The 21,853-nt window shown below is 32.6% G+C and overlaps 1 protein-coding gene across 1 annotated transcript in view; it reads right to left on the reverse strand.

Moving 5' to 3' along the window:
* LOC129234619 (nuclear distribution protein nudE-like 1) overlaps positions 1–21,853 on the reverse strand; it is a 54,544-nt gene that overhangs the window by 6,343 nt on the left and 26,348 nt on the right. The window contains exons 5-8 of the mRNA XM_054868652.1: positions 18,935–18,980; positions 18,735–18,825; positions 11,647–11,790; positions 11,215–11,312 (exon numbers count right to left, since the gene is read on the reverse strand). Of these exons, the coding sequence (XP_054724627.1) occupies positions 11,215–11,312; positions 11,647–11,790; positions 18,735–18,825; positions 18,935–18,980 (379 nt within the window). The remainder of the gene's footprint in view (positions 1–11,214; positions 11,313–11,646; positions 11,791–18,734; positions 18,826–18,934; positions 18,981–21,853) is intronic.

The following is a 21,853-nucleotide window of genomic DNA, read 5'->3' on the forward strand; positions in this document are numbered from 1 at the left end:
AATTGTCTACTAAAACTTCAGTATTAATTTCTATTTTAGTCACCGCTGAAAGAGTTTTTAATAACGCATTCAGGTACCAAACAAGTTAATTATTGCTTTGTTTCTTGCGGCTGGATGTACGTATGTATCTCTCATAAGTCATTACTCAAAAATAATAATCTATAGAAGGCTAAATTTTCACATGTGGGGTGTGCGTACGTTCCAGTTGTGCACTTCCCTTTTTGTTTTCAATCGGGTGTTCTAAAAATCTTGTTTACTCATTTTTTGTGGCTATTAATTATATTTCAATGCAAAACTAATATAGCGTTTCAGACTGACGATCATTTGGTGATAAATTGCCGAATTGGTGACCATGGAAACAAATATGAGATGGCGAAACCGATTTTGTTTCCCTTTGTTAGATTCCCATTGAACCGATGGTAATTTTTCTATATTTGTAATATGAATCATATTAATGCAGTCTTTTCTGTATCGCTTCTGCGGAGCTACAAGTTTGGGGCCCATCGAAATACATTTTGGGGCAATATTTCTCTATCATAGAAGTTGTAAAACATTTATCATAACCATTTTTGTACCTCCTACGGTGCCCCTCTGGTTATGGAGCCTCTCGTGCAATTGCAAGATTTGCTATATTTTAAATCCGCCACTGCACGTCAAAACAAACTCGGGTGCAAGTTTTAAAAGGGTTTTTCTGCTCAATGTTTATGATTATTTTGATATCTATTTTTTACGACTATTTTTTGTATTTCCGAGAACACTTGCATGCCCCTCCTCCCACTCCCTCAATTTCTGAAATTAAACTCTAGATGTACTTCTGACAAGGAGAGGTTACGGTCTCGGAAATTCAGATCGGGATGAGATTTGGCATATTAGTAGTATCCCTTAAGGGTACTCTCAGGGTAAAGTAATAAAGCGCACTAGCCATAAAATTCCGAGAAAACAGCCTTTAAAGATTTACGCGCAACTTATTAACTAGTAGAGATTGTTCGTAAACAAGCGCCCGGTGGTCATGTGGGCAGCGCGCTGGGGTTCCATGCGGTCAATCCGGGTTCAAATCCACTGCGAGTTTTTTCATTTTTGTTCATTTATAAAGTGACTATTACCGCTTTTTGCAGTTTGCAAAATTCTATTTACTATTCTCACAAACAAGTGATTACACATTTTTAGATATTATAAACTTTGACGAAGTAAATGATTTTTGCAATAAAAACATAATCAGTTTCTTTGTGGATGAGTAAGAATGTTGTTTTATTGCATATAAGCAGGTAGTCAAATGTAAAAAAAAAACCTAACCGTACTTATCGAGCAATGGTTTTGCTCCTTGATTCTGTTATTTGTAAATTTATCGTCTGCTGTATTTTTCATTGAATATTCAACTTTTTATTTTCCATCTATTATTGTTTGCAATGTTCATATTTGTTTTCATCATTAAATTTATTTATCGTCTGTGCTGTATATTAGACTGGAACATTCTATACCGTGAAAAAGGATTTCAGTTTTTAAAATATTGTGAATCGAAATGGTCGGTTATTGAAGTAATCCTGAAATAAATAAAATCTGTTGGCAAAATGGATCAAAATTCATTGCACAAGGAATTGTTGAAGCAGAGATTAAAAGATGCGGTCGTTTATTACGAGAGCTTGCTTACTGAAAACCATTTGATTGCAGCAGAATCATCAAGTTCAATTTCTCATGAAGCAGTGTTAATGGGCGAAGAAATTTATGAACGTACTATGGATATGTTGGTTGAAAAAATATTTGTAACTGATGACGAACTTGCTCATGAAAATGAAAACTGTGAGGAGGAACCTTTTGAGCAAGTCGAAATTCAAAGCTCATCAGCTGAATACGAACCAAAAGAGAAAAAAAGAAAAGAGGTAGAGCATCTTCCTTTGGATTACAAAATTAAAGTTGTGAACATAGCAACGGCTCACCCCTCATGGAATCTACAAACTTTACAAAAAAAAAGGTTAAAAAAAATGAATATTTATCGCAATGGGAGAAAGAAATAAAAAATGGAGGAAATCTATTAGATCAATACGATGTAATCAATTCTTGGACATATGATCGTTTTCTAGAAGCTCGAGAGAATTATCAACAAGTTACTACTCGGAACTTGCAACAGTGGGCTTTAGCAGCAGCACGACAGTTTACAGATTTTGAATTTAAAACAGCTGACAGTTGGGTAAAAAAATTTCAAAAGGAAGCATGCCATTCGTCAGCGAAAAGTCACAAAATTTGTTTCAAAAAGAGAAACTGCGACGATCGAAGAAACTTTGGCTTCTGCAGACACTTTTGTAATCCAGACGTTAAAGTTGATACCGAATTTCAAAAACGATTATGTTATCAATGCTGACCAAACTGGTAAGTAATTAAAAACTTATTTTACGATCTTCAGACCAAGGGCGGATCCAGCTTCTGGTTTAGGAGGAGGTCATTTTCGGAAAGGGAGGGGTAAAAGGGTAATTTTTGTGCGAAATGGGCAATTTTTTTTTCAAAATATGTCCCAAAAATGCAATTTTATTCTATATTTGGTCATTTAAAAGATGGGTCATGACCCCCCCCCCCCCCCACAACCCTCTCTCTGGATCCGCGCCTGCTTTTGACATAATATTTTAATTCCCATTTCCTTTTTCCAGGATGTCAGTATCAGTCGGCGTACAACAGGACTTTGGCTCGAAAGGGAAGTAAAACTATTTTCGTCAAAAGGCACGACATGAATAGAGTAATGCATTCATATACCGCTCAATATTCTTTTACCCTGTCTGGAAAAGTTCTGCCCTTTGTATTTGTTTTTTTACAAAAAGCAACTGGTATTTTTGGCCCCCGAATTCAAAAAAACAATTGATAAATACTAACAAAAATATAAAAATGTCATAATAACATCTTCGAAATCAGGAAAGGTAACGACAAGACTATACATCGAATTTTTAAACCGTTTGCTTGAAGTTTTATGTGGGAAAGGAAGAATTTCTATTGATTATCGACTCTTCGGGAGGACAAACAAAACCTGAACTATACGACCAAATTTTCCAGGATGATGAAAAATCTCCAACTTTTCAGTTAAAGGGATTCCACCAAAATGTACTCCACTTGTTCAACCTTGCGACGTCTATTTTTATAGACAGGTAAAGAATTGAATAAAAAATATACATAATTGCGCGTTTCTCGTTGAAAATAAAGAAATGAATGCCCGTGAAGACTGCATAAAAATACAATCAATTGTCCATCAACTGTCATCGCCAATTTTTGATAAAATGATTCGATATACCTGGTATACTTCTAAACATTCTGACAAAAGAGAAATTTTCCTGAATGTAAATGAAGTATGTTTTCCAACGACTCTTTCACAAAAAAGTTGATCCTGTAAGCAATCTTCCTTTATAAATTGTGCGAGATATCAAAACAGTTTTTGTTTTCCATGTTTTTATGATAAATATCATTCTGGTGTATGTATATAAATAACAACTATATTGTTAAAAATCATCTATAAATTAAGCTCCACAGTAATTTTGTAGCCGTTGTAATTCAAATTTTAACTTATCGATTTAATTTATCTCCATTTTCTCTATTAAAGTGCTTTACGTGTTTAAAAATTTCGCATTATCTTCAATTCAAATTGTACAAAGCTGTAACAGTTACTTTATAAATGAACAAAAAAAAAAAAAAAAACACTCGCAGTGGATTTGAACCCGGATCGACAGCATGGAAGCCCAGCGCGCTGCCCACATGACCGCCGGGCGCTTGTTTACGCACAATCTCTAGTAGTTAATAAGTTGCGCGTAAATCTTTAAAGGCTGTTTTCTCGGAATTTTATGGCTAGTGCGCTTTATTACTTTACCCTGAGAGTACCCTTAAGGGATACTACTAATATGCCAAATCTCATCCCGATCTGAATTTCCGAGACCGTAACCTCTCCTTGTGAGTTGTTTAAAACTAACACCATTCATAAAGTTAGAGATTTTTTTTTTCAAGCTTTATCTATTGTTTAGGAAGAATTTAGAGCATTAATGTAAGAAATTGGTTTAAGACGTTTTGAGTGGTGACATAATTCGGAAGTCAAAGGGACTTTTGAATTTTTTCTTCGGAAGTATTGAAGTAGATTCAGAAACTCTTCCGAGGTGTTGGTGGTAGCGGTTATGTACTAAAAAAATGAGGCCAAAGTTTAATGTTGTGAGTTACTTTAAAATCTGAGGTTGACCCCCCTAACCAACCCTCGTCGTTTCAAGCATTTCTTAAACCTTTAGCGATTATTTATTTTGGTCAAGAAATGTTATTTTGCGTATTTCTTATGCTTGTTTCATCTATATTTCGTAATGCGCCATCGTTTTTGCATCATTAATAGCGATCGATTTTTTTTCTGTTGTAAGCAACTATTTTTATATATTTATATAAAATCAATGAATAAGTTATTTTCGTTTTCAACATATTTTTAATAATATGTTATAGAAAAGTTTCGAGGATTTTCTGTTATGCAATTTTTTAACTTTCAGAAAATTATTGTTAAATTGAAAAATTCAATTAGAACTTGTTTGTAGTTCTTCATAAAAGATTAAACAATCAAATTTTTCAATATTACATGTGCAAACATCAGATCAAGTAGTATATGTATTCAGTTATTAACTTGGTGCAAATATTGAGTTTGATTATTGTAGCTGCGTTTTAAGAACCTCGTTCTTTTCATGGCTATTTCTTTTTTCCGCAAAATTTATGTCACTGTTATAGCTTTTATGAAAAATGCAAAATTTTCTATTCATAAATTTTAAATAAGTATAAAAATATTCCTATTATGATTTAATATTGTAATTTATCTATTACCTTTTTTGTTTAATTTGATGACTAAAAAATGTCTACGTGCAATGTTTCCACTTGAGTTGCGTAATTTGTTGACGGTTTCATAGTTTTATTCTTTATTTGTTTTTTGAATGATTAACAACATAATTTAATGTTTTTTAACTATGTTTAGTGTACCTAAATCCATAGATTATTTCGATATTACTGAAATCTTAGTTGTATGTTCAATTAAAAAAAAAAAATTGGTTATTAAACAATCTCTTTGTTTTTCTTCCTTTTTTTCTTTCTTTCTTTCTTTTTGTTCATTTTTTTTTTTTTTTTTTTGCTGTTGTTCTTTGTCTTCCATCACACAGCAATCAAAAAAGAAGCACAACTACAGATTGTGCATAGTACGATCCAAAAGTTTGGGGGACAAGCTGTATAAAACCTTCTTCAGAATAATAGTTCACATTACCGAAGCACATCCACCTTCAAAAGGTCACCTTGAGGGACTATGTACTTCTGTCAGTGTTCGTATAACTTTTGGAAACGCTCCTGGAAGCCATTTTTCGCTACCTTTTGTGATGCAGCTTTATCTTCTCCTGACGGAAGAAAGCGGCGTCCATGCAAATGTTTTTTGCTGGGAACAGGTAATAGTCACACGGAGCTAAGTCCGACGAAACTTTATGTCATTTGTTTGTCATATCAGAGTATTGAGCAACCAAACCGTGCATCCTCAACATGAAAGTCGCCTTCTTCCCCACCATGAAGTTAAAGCAGCAGCGCAAGAGGCCTTCTAGGAGGTAGCGATAAATGTCTCCCAGGAGTCCTTCTAAAAGCTAAATGAATGTTGGCAGAAGTGCATAGTCGTTCAAGGTGACTATTTTGTAGATAGATGTACTTCGGTAATGTGAACTATTCAGGGTAAGGTTTTATACAACTTGTCTTTGAACTTTTAGATCATACTACGTACGTATGAGTTTTCAACTTACTATTGCATAACGTTTTTGAGTGACGCTAGTTTAGGCGCATGAAGACATCACAAGAGAATTTGCGATAATTAACTAAGGAGGCGTTCAAAATGAATACATATTTCGGTCATCTACATGTTCTTAGGTACATATGCATGTACAGATGTGCCGAAAAAACTTGTGAAGTTTTAATTGGGTGATTGTAAAATAGAAATTTAGTTCGAAATCTGATTTTTTTTTTTTTGTGATTACAATTCCTTAATCGTAGAAAGGAAGTAAAGTGATATGAATCAATGATCCTTTAAATCTGACAGTCTTATCAATTTATTTCTGTTAGATTTTTTTTTTTTTTTTTGCCATCGGCCAACGGCATCGGCCATTTGGAGGAAAATAATCGGCCATCGGCCATCTTTGAACAATCGGCCAACAATCGGCATCGGTCCATCGGCCAAAAAATGCCATCGGTCGAGCCCTAGTATTCAACTCCACTAAGTATTTTTTAAAATTATATTTAGTCCTATATGGAACTGAAATAAAGACACTTTACAGTTCTTTTGAAGCTCAACCTCTGAATTTGATTATAAATCAGACGCAAAATGAGTCTACTCTTCATCTATTTCCTGAATACTTTTACAATCACAAATGGCAACTTTTGCACATCACAGTTTACACAGTCTGTCCAGATCATTAGGTGCATTATCTTCCCATATGTTTGCTTTATCTGTGCTAGTAAATTCTAGGACTCGACCAATACATCGGCGCTGATGGTTCAACAATTTATCCATCGGCTTCGGCGGCCGATGCTAAATTGCAGGAAGCATCGGCCCGTCGGCCTTAAAAACATCGAAAAACCGATGGAATTGGCCGATGTTTTTGAAAAAAAAAAAAGGACCTTTGATGTTTTACCTTTCAATACAAAGTAAAGGTTGTTTTCATATAAAAATGCTTACTTGAAATTCAGTATGAATTTCTATTTTAGTCACCCCTGAAAGAGTTTTTAATACTGCATTAAGGTACCAAACAAGTTAATTATTGCGTTGTTTCTTGCTGCTGGATGTACGTATGTATCTCTCATAAGTCATAACTCCAAAATGGTAAACTGTAGAAGGATAAGTTTTCGCATGTGGGGTGTGCGTACGTTCCAGTTGCGCACTTCCGTTTTTGTTTTCAATCGGGTGTTCAAAAAAGCCTGTTTACTCATTTTTTGTGGCTATTAATTACTTATTTCAATGCAAAACTAATATAGTGTCTCAGACTGACGATCATTTGGTGATATATTGCCGAATTGGAGACCATGGAAACAAATATGAGATGGCGAAACTGGTTTTTGTGTCATTTTGTTAGATTCCTCTTGAGCCGAAGGTAATTTTTAATTTTTCGATGTTTGTAATATAAATCACAGTAATGCAATCTTTTCTGTATCGCTTCGGTGGAGTTACAAGTTTGGGGAACGTCGAAATACATTTTGGGGCCCTATTTCTCTATCACAAAAATTGTAAAACATTTATCATAAGCATTTTTGTAACTCCTGCGATGTCCATATGGTTAAGGGGCCTCTCGTGCATTTGCTATATTTAAAATCCGCCACTGCACGTCAAAACAAACTCGGGTGCAAGTTTTGAAAGGGTTTTTCTGCTCAATGTTTATGATTATTTTGAACTCTATTTTTTACGACTATTTCTTGAATTTCCGAGAACACATGCGTGCCCCTCCTCCCACTTCCTTAATTTCTGAAATTAAACTCTAGTTATACTTCTGAGTTGTTTAAAACTAACACCATTCATAAAATTAGCGATTTTTTTTTTCAAATTTTATCTATTGTTTAGAAAGAATTTAGAGCATTAATGTAAGAAATTGATTAAAGACGTTATGAATGGTGACATAATTCGGAAATCGAAGGGACTTTTGAATTTTTTTCTTCGGAAGTGCTGAAATAGATTCAGAAAATCTTTCGAAGCGTTGGTTTTAGCGGTTCTGTACTAAAACAATTACGCCGAGGTTGGGGCCGAAGTGTGAGTTACTGCAAAATCAGAGGGTGACTCCCCCCCCCATTTCGTAATGCGCCATCTTTTTTGTATCATTAATATCGATCGATTTTTTTCTGTTGTAACTATTTTTATGTATTTATATAAAATCAATGAATAAGTTATTTTCTATTTTATAGAAAAGTTTCAAGGTTTTTCTATTACGCAATTTTTTAAATTTCAGAAAATTATTGCTAAATTGAACAATTTAATTTGAACTTCTTTGTAAAGCTTCATAAAAGATTAAACAATCAAATTGTTCAATATTATCAGATAATATCAGATAATATTAGATAATTCAATAACATCAGATCAAGTAGTATATGTATTCAGTTATTAACTTGGTGTAAATATTGAGTTTGTTTATTGTAGCTGCGTTTTAAGAACCTCGCTCTTTTCATGGCTATTTTTTGTTTCAGCAAAATTTATGTCACTGTTTTAGTTTTTTGAAAAATGCAAAATTTTCTATTCGTAAATTTTAAATAAGTATAAAAATATTCCTATTATGATTTAGTATTGTAATTTATCTGTTACCTTTTTGTTTAATTTGATGACCAAAAAATGTCTACGTGCAACCTTTGCACTTTAATTGCGTAATTTGTTGACGGTTTCATAGTTTTATTCTTTTTTTTTTTTTTTGAATGATTTAACAACATAATTTAATGTTTTTAAACTATGTTTAGTGAACCTAAATCCATACATCATTACAATATTACTGAAATCTTAGTTATATGTTCAATTAAAAAAATCAAATCAATTAGTTATTAAACAGTCTCTTTGTTTTTTTTCCTTTTTTCTTTCTTTTCTTTTTTTTTTTAACTGTTGTTCTTTCTCTTTCATCATACAGCAGTCAAAAAAGGAGAAGCATAACTACACCTTATACAGATTGTACGTAGCACAATCCAAAAGTTCGGGGACAAGCTGTATAAAACCTTACCCAGAATAGTTCACATTACAGAAGCACATCCACCTTCAAAAGGTTATCTTGAGGGACTATGTACTTCTGCCAGTGTTCATATAACTTTTGGAAGCACTCCTGGAAGCCAATTTTTCGCTACCTTCTATGATGCAGCTTTATCTTCTCCTGATGGAAGAAAGCGGCGTCCATCCAAAAGTTTTTTTACTGTGAACAGGTAAAAGTCACACGGAGCTAAGTTCGACGAAACGTTACGTTATTTGTTTGTCATATCAGAGTATTGACCAATCGAACCGTGCATCCTCAACATGAAAGTCGCCTTCTTCCCCACGATGAAGTTAAAGCAGCAGCTTAAGAGACCTTACAGGAGTTTGCGAAAAATGTCTTCCAGGAGTGCTTCTAAAAAGCTATACGAACGTTGCCAGAAGTGCATAGTCGTTCAAGGTGACTATTTTGTAGATAGATGTGCTTCGGTAATGTGAACTATTCAGGGTTCGGTTTCACACAACTTATCCTCTAACTTTCAGATCATACTACGTACGTATGAGTTTTCAACTTACTATTTCATAACGTTTTTGAGTGACGCTAGTTTAGGCGCATGAAGACATCACAAGACAATTTGCGATAATTAACTGAGGAGGCGTTCGAAATGGATATTTCGGCCATCCACATGTTCTTAGGTACATATGCATGTACAGATGTGCCGAAAAAACTTGTGAAGAAATTGGGTGATCGTAAAATAGAAATTTGGGTCAAGATTTGATTTTTTTTTTTTTTTTTTGTGATTACAATTCCTTATTCGAAGAAAGGAAATAAAGTGAAATGAATCAATGATCTTTTAAATTCCTGACAATTGTATCAACTTTTTTTTTTGGCCATCGGCCAACGGCATCGGCCATTTGGAGGAAAACAATCGGCCAACAATCGGCATCAGCCCATCGGCCAAAAAATGCCATCGGTCGAGCCCTAGTAAATTCTTCATTCTCTATTTTACTTTTATCAATGCTTAGAAAAATGCCTGCTTTTTTAAAACACATTTTGGATTGTGTTTTGAGATACTGCATTCCAGCTTTGTTGCATAAGTCGTAAGAATTCTAAAACATTAATTTTAACTCTTGGGCTGTCAGTAAGCACTTTTTGCAATAGGAATTTCTAGTAATGGATTTTAAATGAGCTAATAATCCCTAAGTCCAAAGGCAGTAGTTTACTGTACAATTAGCTGGCAAAAATACTATCTTCATGTTTTGAAGAATGCCAGCTGCAGGATAAGTAGGGCCTTGATCCATTAGAAGCAAACTTTTCCTATCTTTCTTTCTTTCTGATTTTAAAGTTGGAAAGCCTCTAGACACTCTTTAAATTCATTTGAAGTCATCCAAGTTTTGGTATTAGCTTTATAGTTCATAGGAAGAGTTTTAACCTTTTTCAAGCACAGGGATTTGCAGCAGAAGAGGAGTAAATTAAACTTAACCATTTATGTTTGCAATCAAAAGAACTAGCTGTGTTTCTTCAAACTTGTTTCGTCCGAAACAGTGCTCGTTTTATTAGCATAAACTTTTAGTGGGACACAAATTTAAAAAAAGCACAGTTTCATCCAAATTTAAAAATTGTTTCAAAGCGTTATCTTTAGAATTTTTCGGAACTCAGATTCATTCAATTCTTTTGAAGTTTTTGGATCTGTACAATAATGTTCAACGCTAATGCACATGAAAATATGCAGGTGAGCATGGTGACACAATGGCAAAGGCCAGTTCGCACCTGATGAAGGTGATAATTTGTATTTGGTGAGATTGCAAGGACATAATTTATTTTGAGTTTCCCCCTGCTGGCCAAACGATTGATTTGGACAAGTATTATCACGAATTAACAAATCTGAACTGAGAAATCAAACAGAAAAGCCCGAGTTTGTTGAATCGGAAGGGCATAATTTTTCATTAGGACGTCATATCATCAGGACAACAGGTGTCATTTCAAGACAGACGCTGTGCAAACTGAACAGCCTCAAATGGAATATTCTAACTCATCCACAGTATTCTTTTGATATCACACCATCTGATTATCACTTGTTCTGGTGACTGCAAAATCATTTAAATGGAACAAAGCTTGACTCTTTGGATGCCTTATAAAATGCCGTGCCTTCGTTCTTCTAATCTAAATCACGCAGTTTTTATGCATCCCTATGCTGCCAAAATGTTGTAAACAGATTACAGACAGCTATGGAGAATATATCATCAATTGAATAAAGAACTTTATTTGCCTAATCACTGTGTGACTTTTACCTACTAACTCCGAATTAACTTTTGCACTCACTGGATAAAAACAATAAAGACTTAGAATATATATATATATATATATATGAATATTTTTCATAATATAAAATGACAATGCAGATTGTTATACTAAAGAAAAAATCACAGTAACAATTTTACTAACAGGAAGGTTGAATTTTATGAAATAAAACTCCATTTTTGTAATACACTAAATTCATTTTTTGTTTTAATGAGGCTTTGTAAAAAAATTTGAAGCAGCTTACCCCTACTTTTCTTAATAAATCACCAACTATATTTAATGCAGAAATTCGAGAGGAAGGTGTCAAAGGTAAGGATGTATTTAGTTGATGGCAACTCAGTCCTATGAAATATGAAAAATAAAAGTTAATTAAAAACAAACCACTAAGAAATTAAAATCACTCATAATAGTTAAAGAAATAACATGTCCAAATATTTTAAAAAACTATGAAATAAAAATACAATTGCATTTGACTTTTGTTTGAAAATTTTGGTAATAATTTATTTGAATTTAGTTTTAAAAATTTATAAGTTTTACAAACTTTGTCTTATTTTACAAACTAAAAATGAATGCTTAAGAATTAGTTAAGAATCAGAAAAAAAAATTAATTTTCAAATAACTGCTTGATTGAAATTGTAAAAATTCTAAAAAATATGAATTTACAAAACATACATACTCTTCAATGGCAGTTCTGAATGATTTTCCAGCTCTGACTTAATTTTGTTTGAATCAATACTTTTTATGTGCTCAGATTTCACATCTGTGCTTAGTGATTTTTCAAAAACAGGTCTACTGTGGATCACCATCTCTTGCCTTAAATCTGTAAAGCACAAAGCAAAGAAATTTTTTGCGAGAAACAATGCAGAGCATTTCATTTATATTTCAAAACTATACATCTGGGTTTTGTGCTCTGGTTAAATCAGTTTTAAATAAGAATTGACCACTTGATTCTATGTATGTTATGAAGTATTAAACAACTTATTGAAAATAAAACTGTAAATGGGTGAAGTTAATTATAAGATTCATAATACTAGAATAATTATTGTTTAAAATACATTTTTAAAAATTAAGACTTTTTTTTTGCCGATTGATTTCATAAAAAAATTTCTGTGCTTTTATGATTTGCAATTATCTGAAATTTAGTAAATAAATCCGCATTTCAGAAATTTGTGACTTACCATTTACTTGTGCCATTACTTTGTTATTATAACATCAAAATCATTTTGTACAGAAATTGCACTCTTATCTATCTATGCATATAATAAAATAAGATGTTAGTTTGCGTGTGTGTGTGTACGTGATGCGCATTCCGGGAAAACGGCAAAGCCTAGAAAGATGAAATTTGGTATACAGGTGCAGTTTTTACCGACGATGAGGACCTTGGGCTTTGATTTTTGATATTTTAATTGGAAAAAAAGTTATTTATTGTTTTATGTGATTTTTAGTACTTTTTACCTCACAGACCCCAAATCAATCGTGCCACACAAATATTTTCTGTACTATAGTGTAGGAAATTTAATTTTAAATATGAATATAAAAAATTCATAGATAGAGCAATTTTTGTATTTTTTATGAATTTTTGAAAAAACCTTTATTTTGCATTTTTTCCCCCCGAGTTGTTTTTTTTTGAAACTCATCCTCCAAAATGTATATTAGCCTTCTTTCTAAAATTTAAATATGTGATAGTGAGAACATTTCACCCTCTTCAGAAAAAAAAGTTTTCAAAAATACACAATAGTTTTCTTTTTTTTTACAATTTTTTAAATACAGAACGAAGATATGAGCTCTCGCTTCACCGAAGATCTGCTGTCTGCTGTGATGGCTTTGAATATGACGTAAAGCGTCCATGTGATCTTACTGAAGTAACTTGCTTTTTTTCCTTTCCTTCCAAAGGATTTATTTATTTTTGTTTTCTTCTAGGGATTTCATTTGTTCCTCCCCCCCCCCCCTCTGGACATTTTGCTAACCAGAAAATTTAGAGAAGGATTGAATAGGTAGATAGAAATTGAGTGCACAAAAAAATGTTTTTTTACGAATTAATACTCATTGAGAAAAAAAATTGTTAATTACCATCAAAGGTAGATATGCGTAGTAGAGCGGAGTGAAAAAAATGAAATTGAGAAAAATAATTAGCCTGTATGCAGAAAAGTTGCCTCTTACCAAGCCTAATTATTGCACAAAATTTCAGCTAATTCAAATAATACCTTTAGCTGCCCATTTGACTTTGAATTTTAAGCAATTAACCTGATTTTTCACCAAACTGGCAAAAATGGAATGATAAAATATAATTATACCTCTCATTTGAAACTTCGTGTATTTGAAATGAAACTCTTGATAAATAAATACTTAATCTATCGTTAGTTGAATTACCTAGGCCATTGCAAAATTTCTTTCAAACGTGTATTAAGCACGCTAATCACACATGCTTTACCAACGCACTTTCCTCTTGCGTTCACTGGTATCAACTGCGTTCTTTGTTCTAGTTGGTTGTCGTTCTCTTTTAAAGTAGTTCATTTAGTTTGAATTATTTCAAACCATTAAAATTATTACTTCAAATATAAATGAAGATGCTGTTTTTACATATAAACAACTTGAAAATAAAAAAGCACAATTATAAATAAAGGTTTTTCTTCAGCATCGAAAAGGAGAATTATACTTCCAAATGTAGCATAGGATCATGACTCCGATAGATCAGCATCAATTATTATCAATGCTGCTTTGAAAGATGTATGAGTTTGGTAAGATCTCATCTTTAGTAATTAGTATTCTGTTCAGTTTCAGTCTCCTTGTCCGAAGAAAGATATTTTTTCATTGTAAAGGCTCAAAGAAGGGCTTCATCTAGGCTAGTAAGAGGCCTTTTATATTTAGATAATGGTGTCAGACTTAAAAGCCTCAATACATATAGCCTGGGGCAAAGGAGAGTCAGATAGGACATGATTCAGTTGTTTAAATTTATGAATATGAAAGATGGGTTAATGGGTTTTAAATTTTGGCATGGGAGGCCGGACAAGTGGTCATTGTTTTAAGCTACTCAAATCTCAAGCTGATCTGGAAATTAGAAAAAATTATTACTTTAGTAGGGTTTTGGGCACTAGGAATTTTACCGGAAGCGGCTGTAGTGAGTAAGAGGGTCGATAGCTTTAAGAGGGCCACTGATCTTCACTAAGGACTAACTGACCTAGGACCAGCTAAGCTGGGCCCAGAGCCTGTTCCTGATCGTCACTTTTGTATTTGAATAATTGCCAAAGAAGATTCCTCCAAAGAAGTTCAAGGTTCATACTCTTCCAGACAAAATGAATTTCAGGAGTTTTCAGGAGTCAAAAGCAGAATTTTCAGGAGTAATAACACGAGTAGTTTTTAGTATATTTAGTACATAGTACTTCGTATATTATGTATTTGTAGTATATTTAGTATTATCAATGCTAAATATACTACAAAATAGCAACAGCACTACTAATTAGCAATAAAGAAAATATGCTTAATAGCAGTTGACACAAAACCTAGGCCGGTGTTACAATCATGAAACGTAATGAGCATGTTTGAATGAAGTAACCGGTCAGTCGGTTCAAACACACCCCATGTCTTTACAAAAAGCAATGGGTGCTCTATATAATATGAGATTTTTCATTGGCTCTTTTGATATGGCAGTCTAACAACATGGAATTAAAATTAGCGATTGTTAAAGTTTTATTTTGAGATTGATGAAGCACTTTTACTAGTAAAAATTATTTTCAAGAAGAGAGGGGGAAATCAGGAGATTAAAACAAAAATTCAGGAGTTTTAAGGGCCCTTAGAAGAAAAAATTAAATTTCAGGAGTTTTTCAGGATTTTCAGGAGGAGTACGAACCCTGGAAGTTGATCGTCGCAAAATCAGAAGGAAAAGAAGAAAAATACCTATTGACTTGAAAAGAAAAATGAGGAATAACACTTTTCATAAGAATATGCTGTACTTTGATGGTCGAAAAGGCAATATTTTGATTCAAATAAAGGAATGAAAAAATAAAGCTAGAAAGACAATAGGAGACCAAGTTGTTTTACTCTCCTAACTTAAATCAAAGTAGGATATCCTTGTAACTCCTATGTCTGATAGCTCTCATAACATTTAAATACGCATATTAACTTTTTAAAAGAAAATTATCGATATTTCTAAGTAGCGCGTTGGACGTTAAGTGCAAAAAAGTGGAGTCCTAAGGGAAATTGGGATTTCTATTGGACGTTCTTTGCAATGGTTTATTTATGAATTTTGTACAAATACAATTAAGCCATTTACTGGAACATTTGAATGGAAATAACCGCTGGGCCAAAAGGGTATTTTTTAGAAATGGGGAAAAAACTAGAGTCCTTTGAAGATATGGCTGTAGTAAACTTTCAAAAAGTGGATGTATCTTTGGCAGAGGTTGCCCCTGATGAACTTAGTACAGATCAATGGTATATCTACAAAATGTGGAATGGAATTTCAAATGAAAATATTTCAATCTGCTTGCGAGCAAAGAATACAGAAATTGTAGACGGCCAACGACAACAAATAGAACTTTTCGGTTTCCAGAAAATGCCCATCAGAGAACGTGAAAATTTCAACAGAATATGTTGTTAGAGTATACTTTATAGTATTAAATCTAAATTATCATGTCGGATTGGAAGTGAATACTTGTGCAATTTACAGTATAATAAAATAGAGTAGTCATGCTAAGAAAACATTCTATTGTCAATGCTGAGCATTATAAAATGTGTGAGAGAGATGGGCCTTCAACAGCTTTAAAAGGGATATATAATAAATGCAGACAACTATTTGACTTTAATTCAGTTACACTTATAAAAATAGACGCTGATCTCCTTTACGATGCTAAAGAAAAATCTTGACTAATAATTGCATTTTTTATTTTTTCCTTTCAAGTTGCTTATATGTAAAAACATCTTCATTTAAGTTTGAAGTAATAATTTTAATGGTTCGAAATAATTAAAACTAAATGAACTACTTTAAAAGAGAGAAACAACTAACTGGAAAGAACGCAGTTGATACCAGTGAACGCAACAAGAAAGTGCGCTGGAAAAGCATGTGTGATTAGCATGCTTAATACACGTTTGAAAGAAATTTCGCAATCGCCTAGGTAATTCAACTAACGATAGATTAAGTATTTATTTATCAAGAGTTTCATTTCAAACACATTAAGTTTCAAATGAGAGGTAATTATATTTTATCATTCCATTTTTGCCAGGTTGGTTAAAAATCAGATTAATTACTTAAAATTCAAAGTCAAATGGGCAGCTAAAGATATTTGATTTAGCTGAAATTTTGTATAATTATTAGGCTTGGTAAGAGGCAACTTTTCCGCATACAGGATAATTGTATTTCTCAATTTTATTATTTTCACTCCGCCCTAATGCATAGATCTACAGGTAGATAAATATCGTATGTCTATCTCTTGCTTTTCATCGAGGCCGTTTTGGTCGATGGACAGCAAGACATAGACAGGTCTGCCATTTAAGGAACTTCAACGGGGTAATAGTCCCACCCCTCTCCATGATTTTGAAAAAATAATGCTTTCACATGAAAATGGAAATGCTTTTTGTTATTTTCTGACAAAATTTGCATTGAGATCCCCCTCCTTTGGGAAAATTCCAAACGATCTTAGTGGAGATATATAGAAAATATTTTATTCAAATTAATATTGATAAATATAGATTGATTCATACCACCCCCAATTTTGTTAAACAGCCGCTGAAGGCGGCAAACTTGGTGCAAAATGGTGAATAACAAGTAAGCCAAACAGCTGGCCTAGGCGGCTCGGCTGCTTGTATTTAAAGGCAAATAGCATAGAAGCGAACCAGCTCGTCGCCGCAAGCGGCTAGTACACATAATAAAACAAGATGTTTGTGCATTGTGTCTTGCATCCAGGGAAAATGGTAAGGTCTAGAAAGATGAAATTTGGTATACAGGTGCAACTTATGCTGATGGCGTGCACCTCGGACTTCGATTTTTGATATTTTAATTAGAAAAAAAGTTATTTAATGTTTTATGTGATTTTTAGCAGTTTTTAGCTTTTTTAACCCCACTGAACCCAAGCGAAATGCGCCAGAAAAATATTTTTTGCACTAAAATGTAGCAAATTTAATTTCTAACATGATGAGAAAAACATTAAAGCAAATCTATTAATTTTTGTATTTTTTTATGAATTTTTGAAAAAAACCTTTATTTTGCGGGGGGGGGGGGGGGGGGGGTTCTGGGTTTCATTTTTGGCTTAACCAATCCCTCAAAAAATATAGAAGCCTCTTTTCTAAAATTTAACTATGTAATAATCAAAACATTTGTCTTTCTTCAGAAGATTTTTTTTTTTCAAAAATGCGCAATTTTTTTAATGCAACAACATCAAATTTTGACGCGTCAGACGAATCAGTCGGAAAAAACCATTCTTCTCTTATCTGTGACGTCACACCCTGGATTTCCATTCAATACTGTGGCATCGAATCTTCAATCGCTACAATGTTTACCTTTTTTTTTATCTTCTGACTGCGGTTGCTGTTTTTCTTTCCATTTTTTAATTTTATTTAGAAATTGCTCCCATTTATTTCTTTTTTCTCCCCCCCCCCCTGGCTGGACGTTTTGCTGTATCAAAACTACGTCATGTTATATAGTTGTGATCATTTATTAACAGCAAGGTTTTATTTTCTTTTCTTTGGCAAACGATACTTTTTACACACTACCGGGAGTAAAGGAGACCTTTTTTTGTGCTATTTAATTAAACAAAAAGCGTTTTCTTGAGTGATCTTTGTTTTTATTACGGAATGGGTAGAGAGGTTAAATTCAATAAAGATGGATAATAGCTGGAAAAGGTAGATAGCCGCTGAAGGCGGCAATCTTGGTATAAAAAGGTGAATTTCACAAAACGAACTGGAGATAGATATAGAAAATACTTTACTCAAATTAACATTGAAAAAGACAGATATAAATTGATTAATACTGCTGCCAAATTTATTTAAACAGCCGCCATAGGTGGCTGCTTGCATAGGGCGAATGGCGTAAAAAGGAGCACCAGCTGGTTGCCACAAGTGGCTAGTTGAGAATATTATATTTTTATTTATTGAAAAAACATTTTCAATTGCAATTGAATTACGAAATATCTATTGCGCAATTTTTTAAGGTGCAGTCCTGAAATGAGTATTTGATAGGATTTTTCTTTCTTTTAACATGTATACATGTGCATTGAATATCCTAACCTACAAATTTGAATTCTCAGTTCTCGTTTGATTTTATACATCTTATGAAATATTATACAGCACTTTGAAAATAATATCGTAATAAGTTTGTAAGAAGAATACAACGGCTCATCGAAAATGAAAATCTTATGGTCATAATAATTATTATAATAACTGCAGCTTAAAGTTTATTATAAAAAATGTAGTTATGATTTTTGTAGCTGATCAATTTCATCAATTGAAATTTGAATTTGATTAAAATTAGTTTTAAATTAAAATTTCCTCTTTAAATTGAAGGAAATTTTGGGAATTTTTTTTTTTTTTGATTAAAGGAGGCATTCGGGAGTAGTTGGAGTTAAAAATCAGCATACATAATATTTGAACAGGACAACGTCTGTCAAGTCTGCTACCTATATTAGTAATAATTAACTTAACCTACATTCATAACATCCATGTATTTAAAAAAACAATCACAACAGATTTTTTTTTTTCATTTAACAGTTATTAATGAATTTTACATTTTACGAGGGAAAAAAACTTTTAACTAGCATAAAGAACAATTAATATTACCTCTTGATTCATCTTTCAGCCTTTGCACTGTTACTTTTAAAACCTCTTTTTCATCCAATTCACTTTCAAGGAAAGCATTTCTTTCAATGGCCTTCAAAAAAAAAAAAAAAAAATTATGAAGTCAAATAAAAATTTAGAAAGTACTAAAGAGGGGAATCAACTTGCTGAAAGCAAGTAGAGATGAAGCATTGAATTCTTACTTGATTAAGCCTTGATTCAAAATCTTCTAAAGATGAAACAGCAGCCCTATAAATAAAATAGGGTAGATAGAACTGTCAGTTTCATTAAGAGGAAAGAAAAAGGTGTAGATTAATTAAATTTCATAAATTTAAAAAACATGATGTAAAAAAAACGGAGTTTTTTCAAAACTTGAATTTGTTAAGCTTAAAAAATTCAGGCATAAAAGTGCCACTTTGAACTAGTATTTTATGGCCATAACAAAACTTTTTTCTGTATCTATAGCATAAATTCTTGATTCTAATGTATTGTCACAAATATTGCAAATAGTAATTTTTTTTAATGTTTCGAAGTTTTTATTGTTGTGTTATTTTTTTAGTTCTAAGATATGCTTAAAAATTAGTTTCTTCATGGCCTGAAATCCGCAAATCCTAAAATCCACTTCTCCCAAGTTGTGCAGATTTCCACGGTTGTATTAGATATAGATGAAAGTGAAAAGATGAACTTCATGTGGATTGAAAATTGCTGCAATAAGAAGCAGAGTAAGAGTTATACACTTAAATGAAAATGTAATTAAATGCATAAAAAATACTTTTACAGGCAAGTAGTGAAATAAATTGAGAGAGAAAAAAAACTACCAATGGTTTAATAACAAAAATAAAGGCAAAATAAATTCCTGAACACGAAAAAGAAAAAAAAATGAAGACTTTGTGAGTTTTATGTTCAAAACATTTCTTTAAATCATCAAAAATGATCGGAAGTTTTCTCAGTTTTTTTATTCCTATAAAATCAGAGTATAAAAGTCACTTGAAAAAGCCCTATGCCTAAAATTATGCTCATGTTTTGAAAATTTTATATTTCAATATTTTGGAAGCGTCTCACATTGCTTGTGGGCCACACCGGAGATCTAAAGGGACAAGATCTTTAGAGTACAAGAGGAAAGCAAGCCCTTGATAAAAGTACTTTATTCTATACTAGTGGTACCTGCACGACTTTGCTCGTAATAGAAAATTAAATGTCTTTTGGTTGACCTGTATATTTACAAATAACGTATGGTGAATTTTCTCGCCAATTGGCATGTGCCCATATTACAGTTCCATGTTATGATAATTTCGTAATTTACTCGTCTATCTTATGATAATTTTGTTCTTAAAATTGGAACAGAAAAAGAACCACATCGAATTTTTGAAAAATCGCTTCGAGATGCACGCCCTCATGCTACAAACTAACTTTCTGCCATATTTCATGAAAATCGGCCAAACGGTCTGAGCGCTATACGCGTCACAGAGATCCTGACAGAAAGAGAGAGACTCGGACAGAGAGACTTTCAGCTTTATTATTAGTAAAGACTAGCCGCCTGCGGCGACCAGCTGCTTTGCCTTCTTACACCATTCGCCTTTCTATGCTAACAGACACCTAAGGCAGCTGTTTGGCTAACTTGTCATTTACCTTTTTTCTTCAAGTTTGCTGCCTTTGGCAGATGTTTAAATAAATTTGGCAGCAGTATTAATCAATCCGTCTCTATCTTTTTCTGTGCCATTCACATTTTTACACCACGATTGCCGCCTTCAGAGGCTATCTACCTTTATGATCTATCTTTAAATTTTCTTATCCATCTCTATTTATTTATACCTCCCCACCCATTTCCTAATAAAAACAAAGATCACTCAAAAAACCGTTTTTTTTATTTAAGTAGAGCAAAAGAGAGTCCTCCAAATTCCCCCCAAGTGTGCAAAAAGTAGAGTTTGATGAAGAAAAAAAATCTCGCTATTTTTATTGAATTAAATATGCACAACTATGAAATGTAACGTAATATAGATACTGCAAAACGTCCAGCTTGGGGGGGGGGGGGGAATGAAAAAAGAAATAAATGCAATCCCTAAATGGAACAAAAAAGAAAAGAAAAAAAGCAAGCACTGCTGGAAAAACAAGTGGTCATCACATCACAAAATGTACAAGTAAGCTATATAGTTAAAAAAAAAAAAAGATTAACATTGTTTGTGATTAAGATTCCATCGTAAATATCGAATTGAAATCCAAGTAGTGATGTCAGAGGCATAAAAGAATGAAGAATGCTTTTTTTGGCCTGTGTGGAAAGACATGATGTGTTCAGCAGTAAAAAAATTGAAAAAAAAAAAAAAAAAACTATTGTGTATTTTTGAGAGCTTTTTACTCTGAAAAAAGTTTACTATTACCAACTTAAATTTTAGACATGAGGCTTTAATGATATTAGAAAAAAAATGCAAATTAAAGGTTTTTTCAAAAATTCATAAAAAATACAAAAATTGCTCTATCTTCAAAATTATTTCATTCATCATATTTAAAATTAAATTTCCTACACTACAGTACAAAAAATATTTGTGTGGTGCGATTGGTTCGGGGTCTGTGAGGTAAAATGTACTAAAAAGTGCGAAAAAACACATAAAAAAATTAAATAACTTTTTTCTAATTAAAATATTAAAAATTGAAGCCAGAGGTGCACATCTTCAGCAAAAACTGCACCTGTATACCAAATTTCATGTTTCTAGGCTTTACCATTTTCCCGAGAAGCGCGCCACACTCACACAAACAAACATCTTATTTTATTATATGTATAGATTATGTGTTATATTTTATATTATTAAAAGACATTATATTTTTATTTTTTTAATTTAGCAGTTAAATAATAACCTTTGTCTTTTTAAATCAAACTCATGTGCATAAAATTATTAAAAAGTGATAAACAATGGCAGTGAAGCATCTCCAGAAACAAACTAATGCTATATTATAAATATACTTAATTTCATATTTAATCTAAATTATGTCTGTGAATGTAACTTAAATAAAAGTACAAGAATTTTCTTCAAACAATTTTTCAACTAGTATGTTGTGGCCATCACGAAACTTTCTTCTATATCTTTCTTATAATTCTGATCCCTCCCAATCAGCGTTTAAGCTGGGTT

Source organism: Uloborus diversus, chromosome 1 (genome assembly GCF_026930045.1).
Source record: "Uloborus diversus isolate 005 chromosome 1, Udiv.v.3.1, whole genome shotgun sequence".
NCBI lineage: Eukaryota > Metazoa > Arthropoda > Arachnida > Araneae > Uloboridae > Uloborus > Uloborus diversus.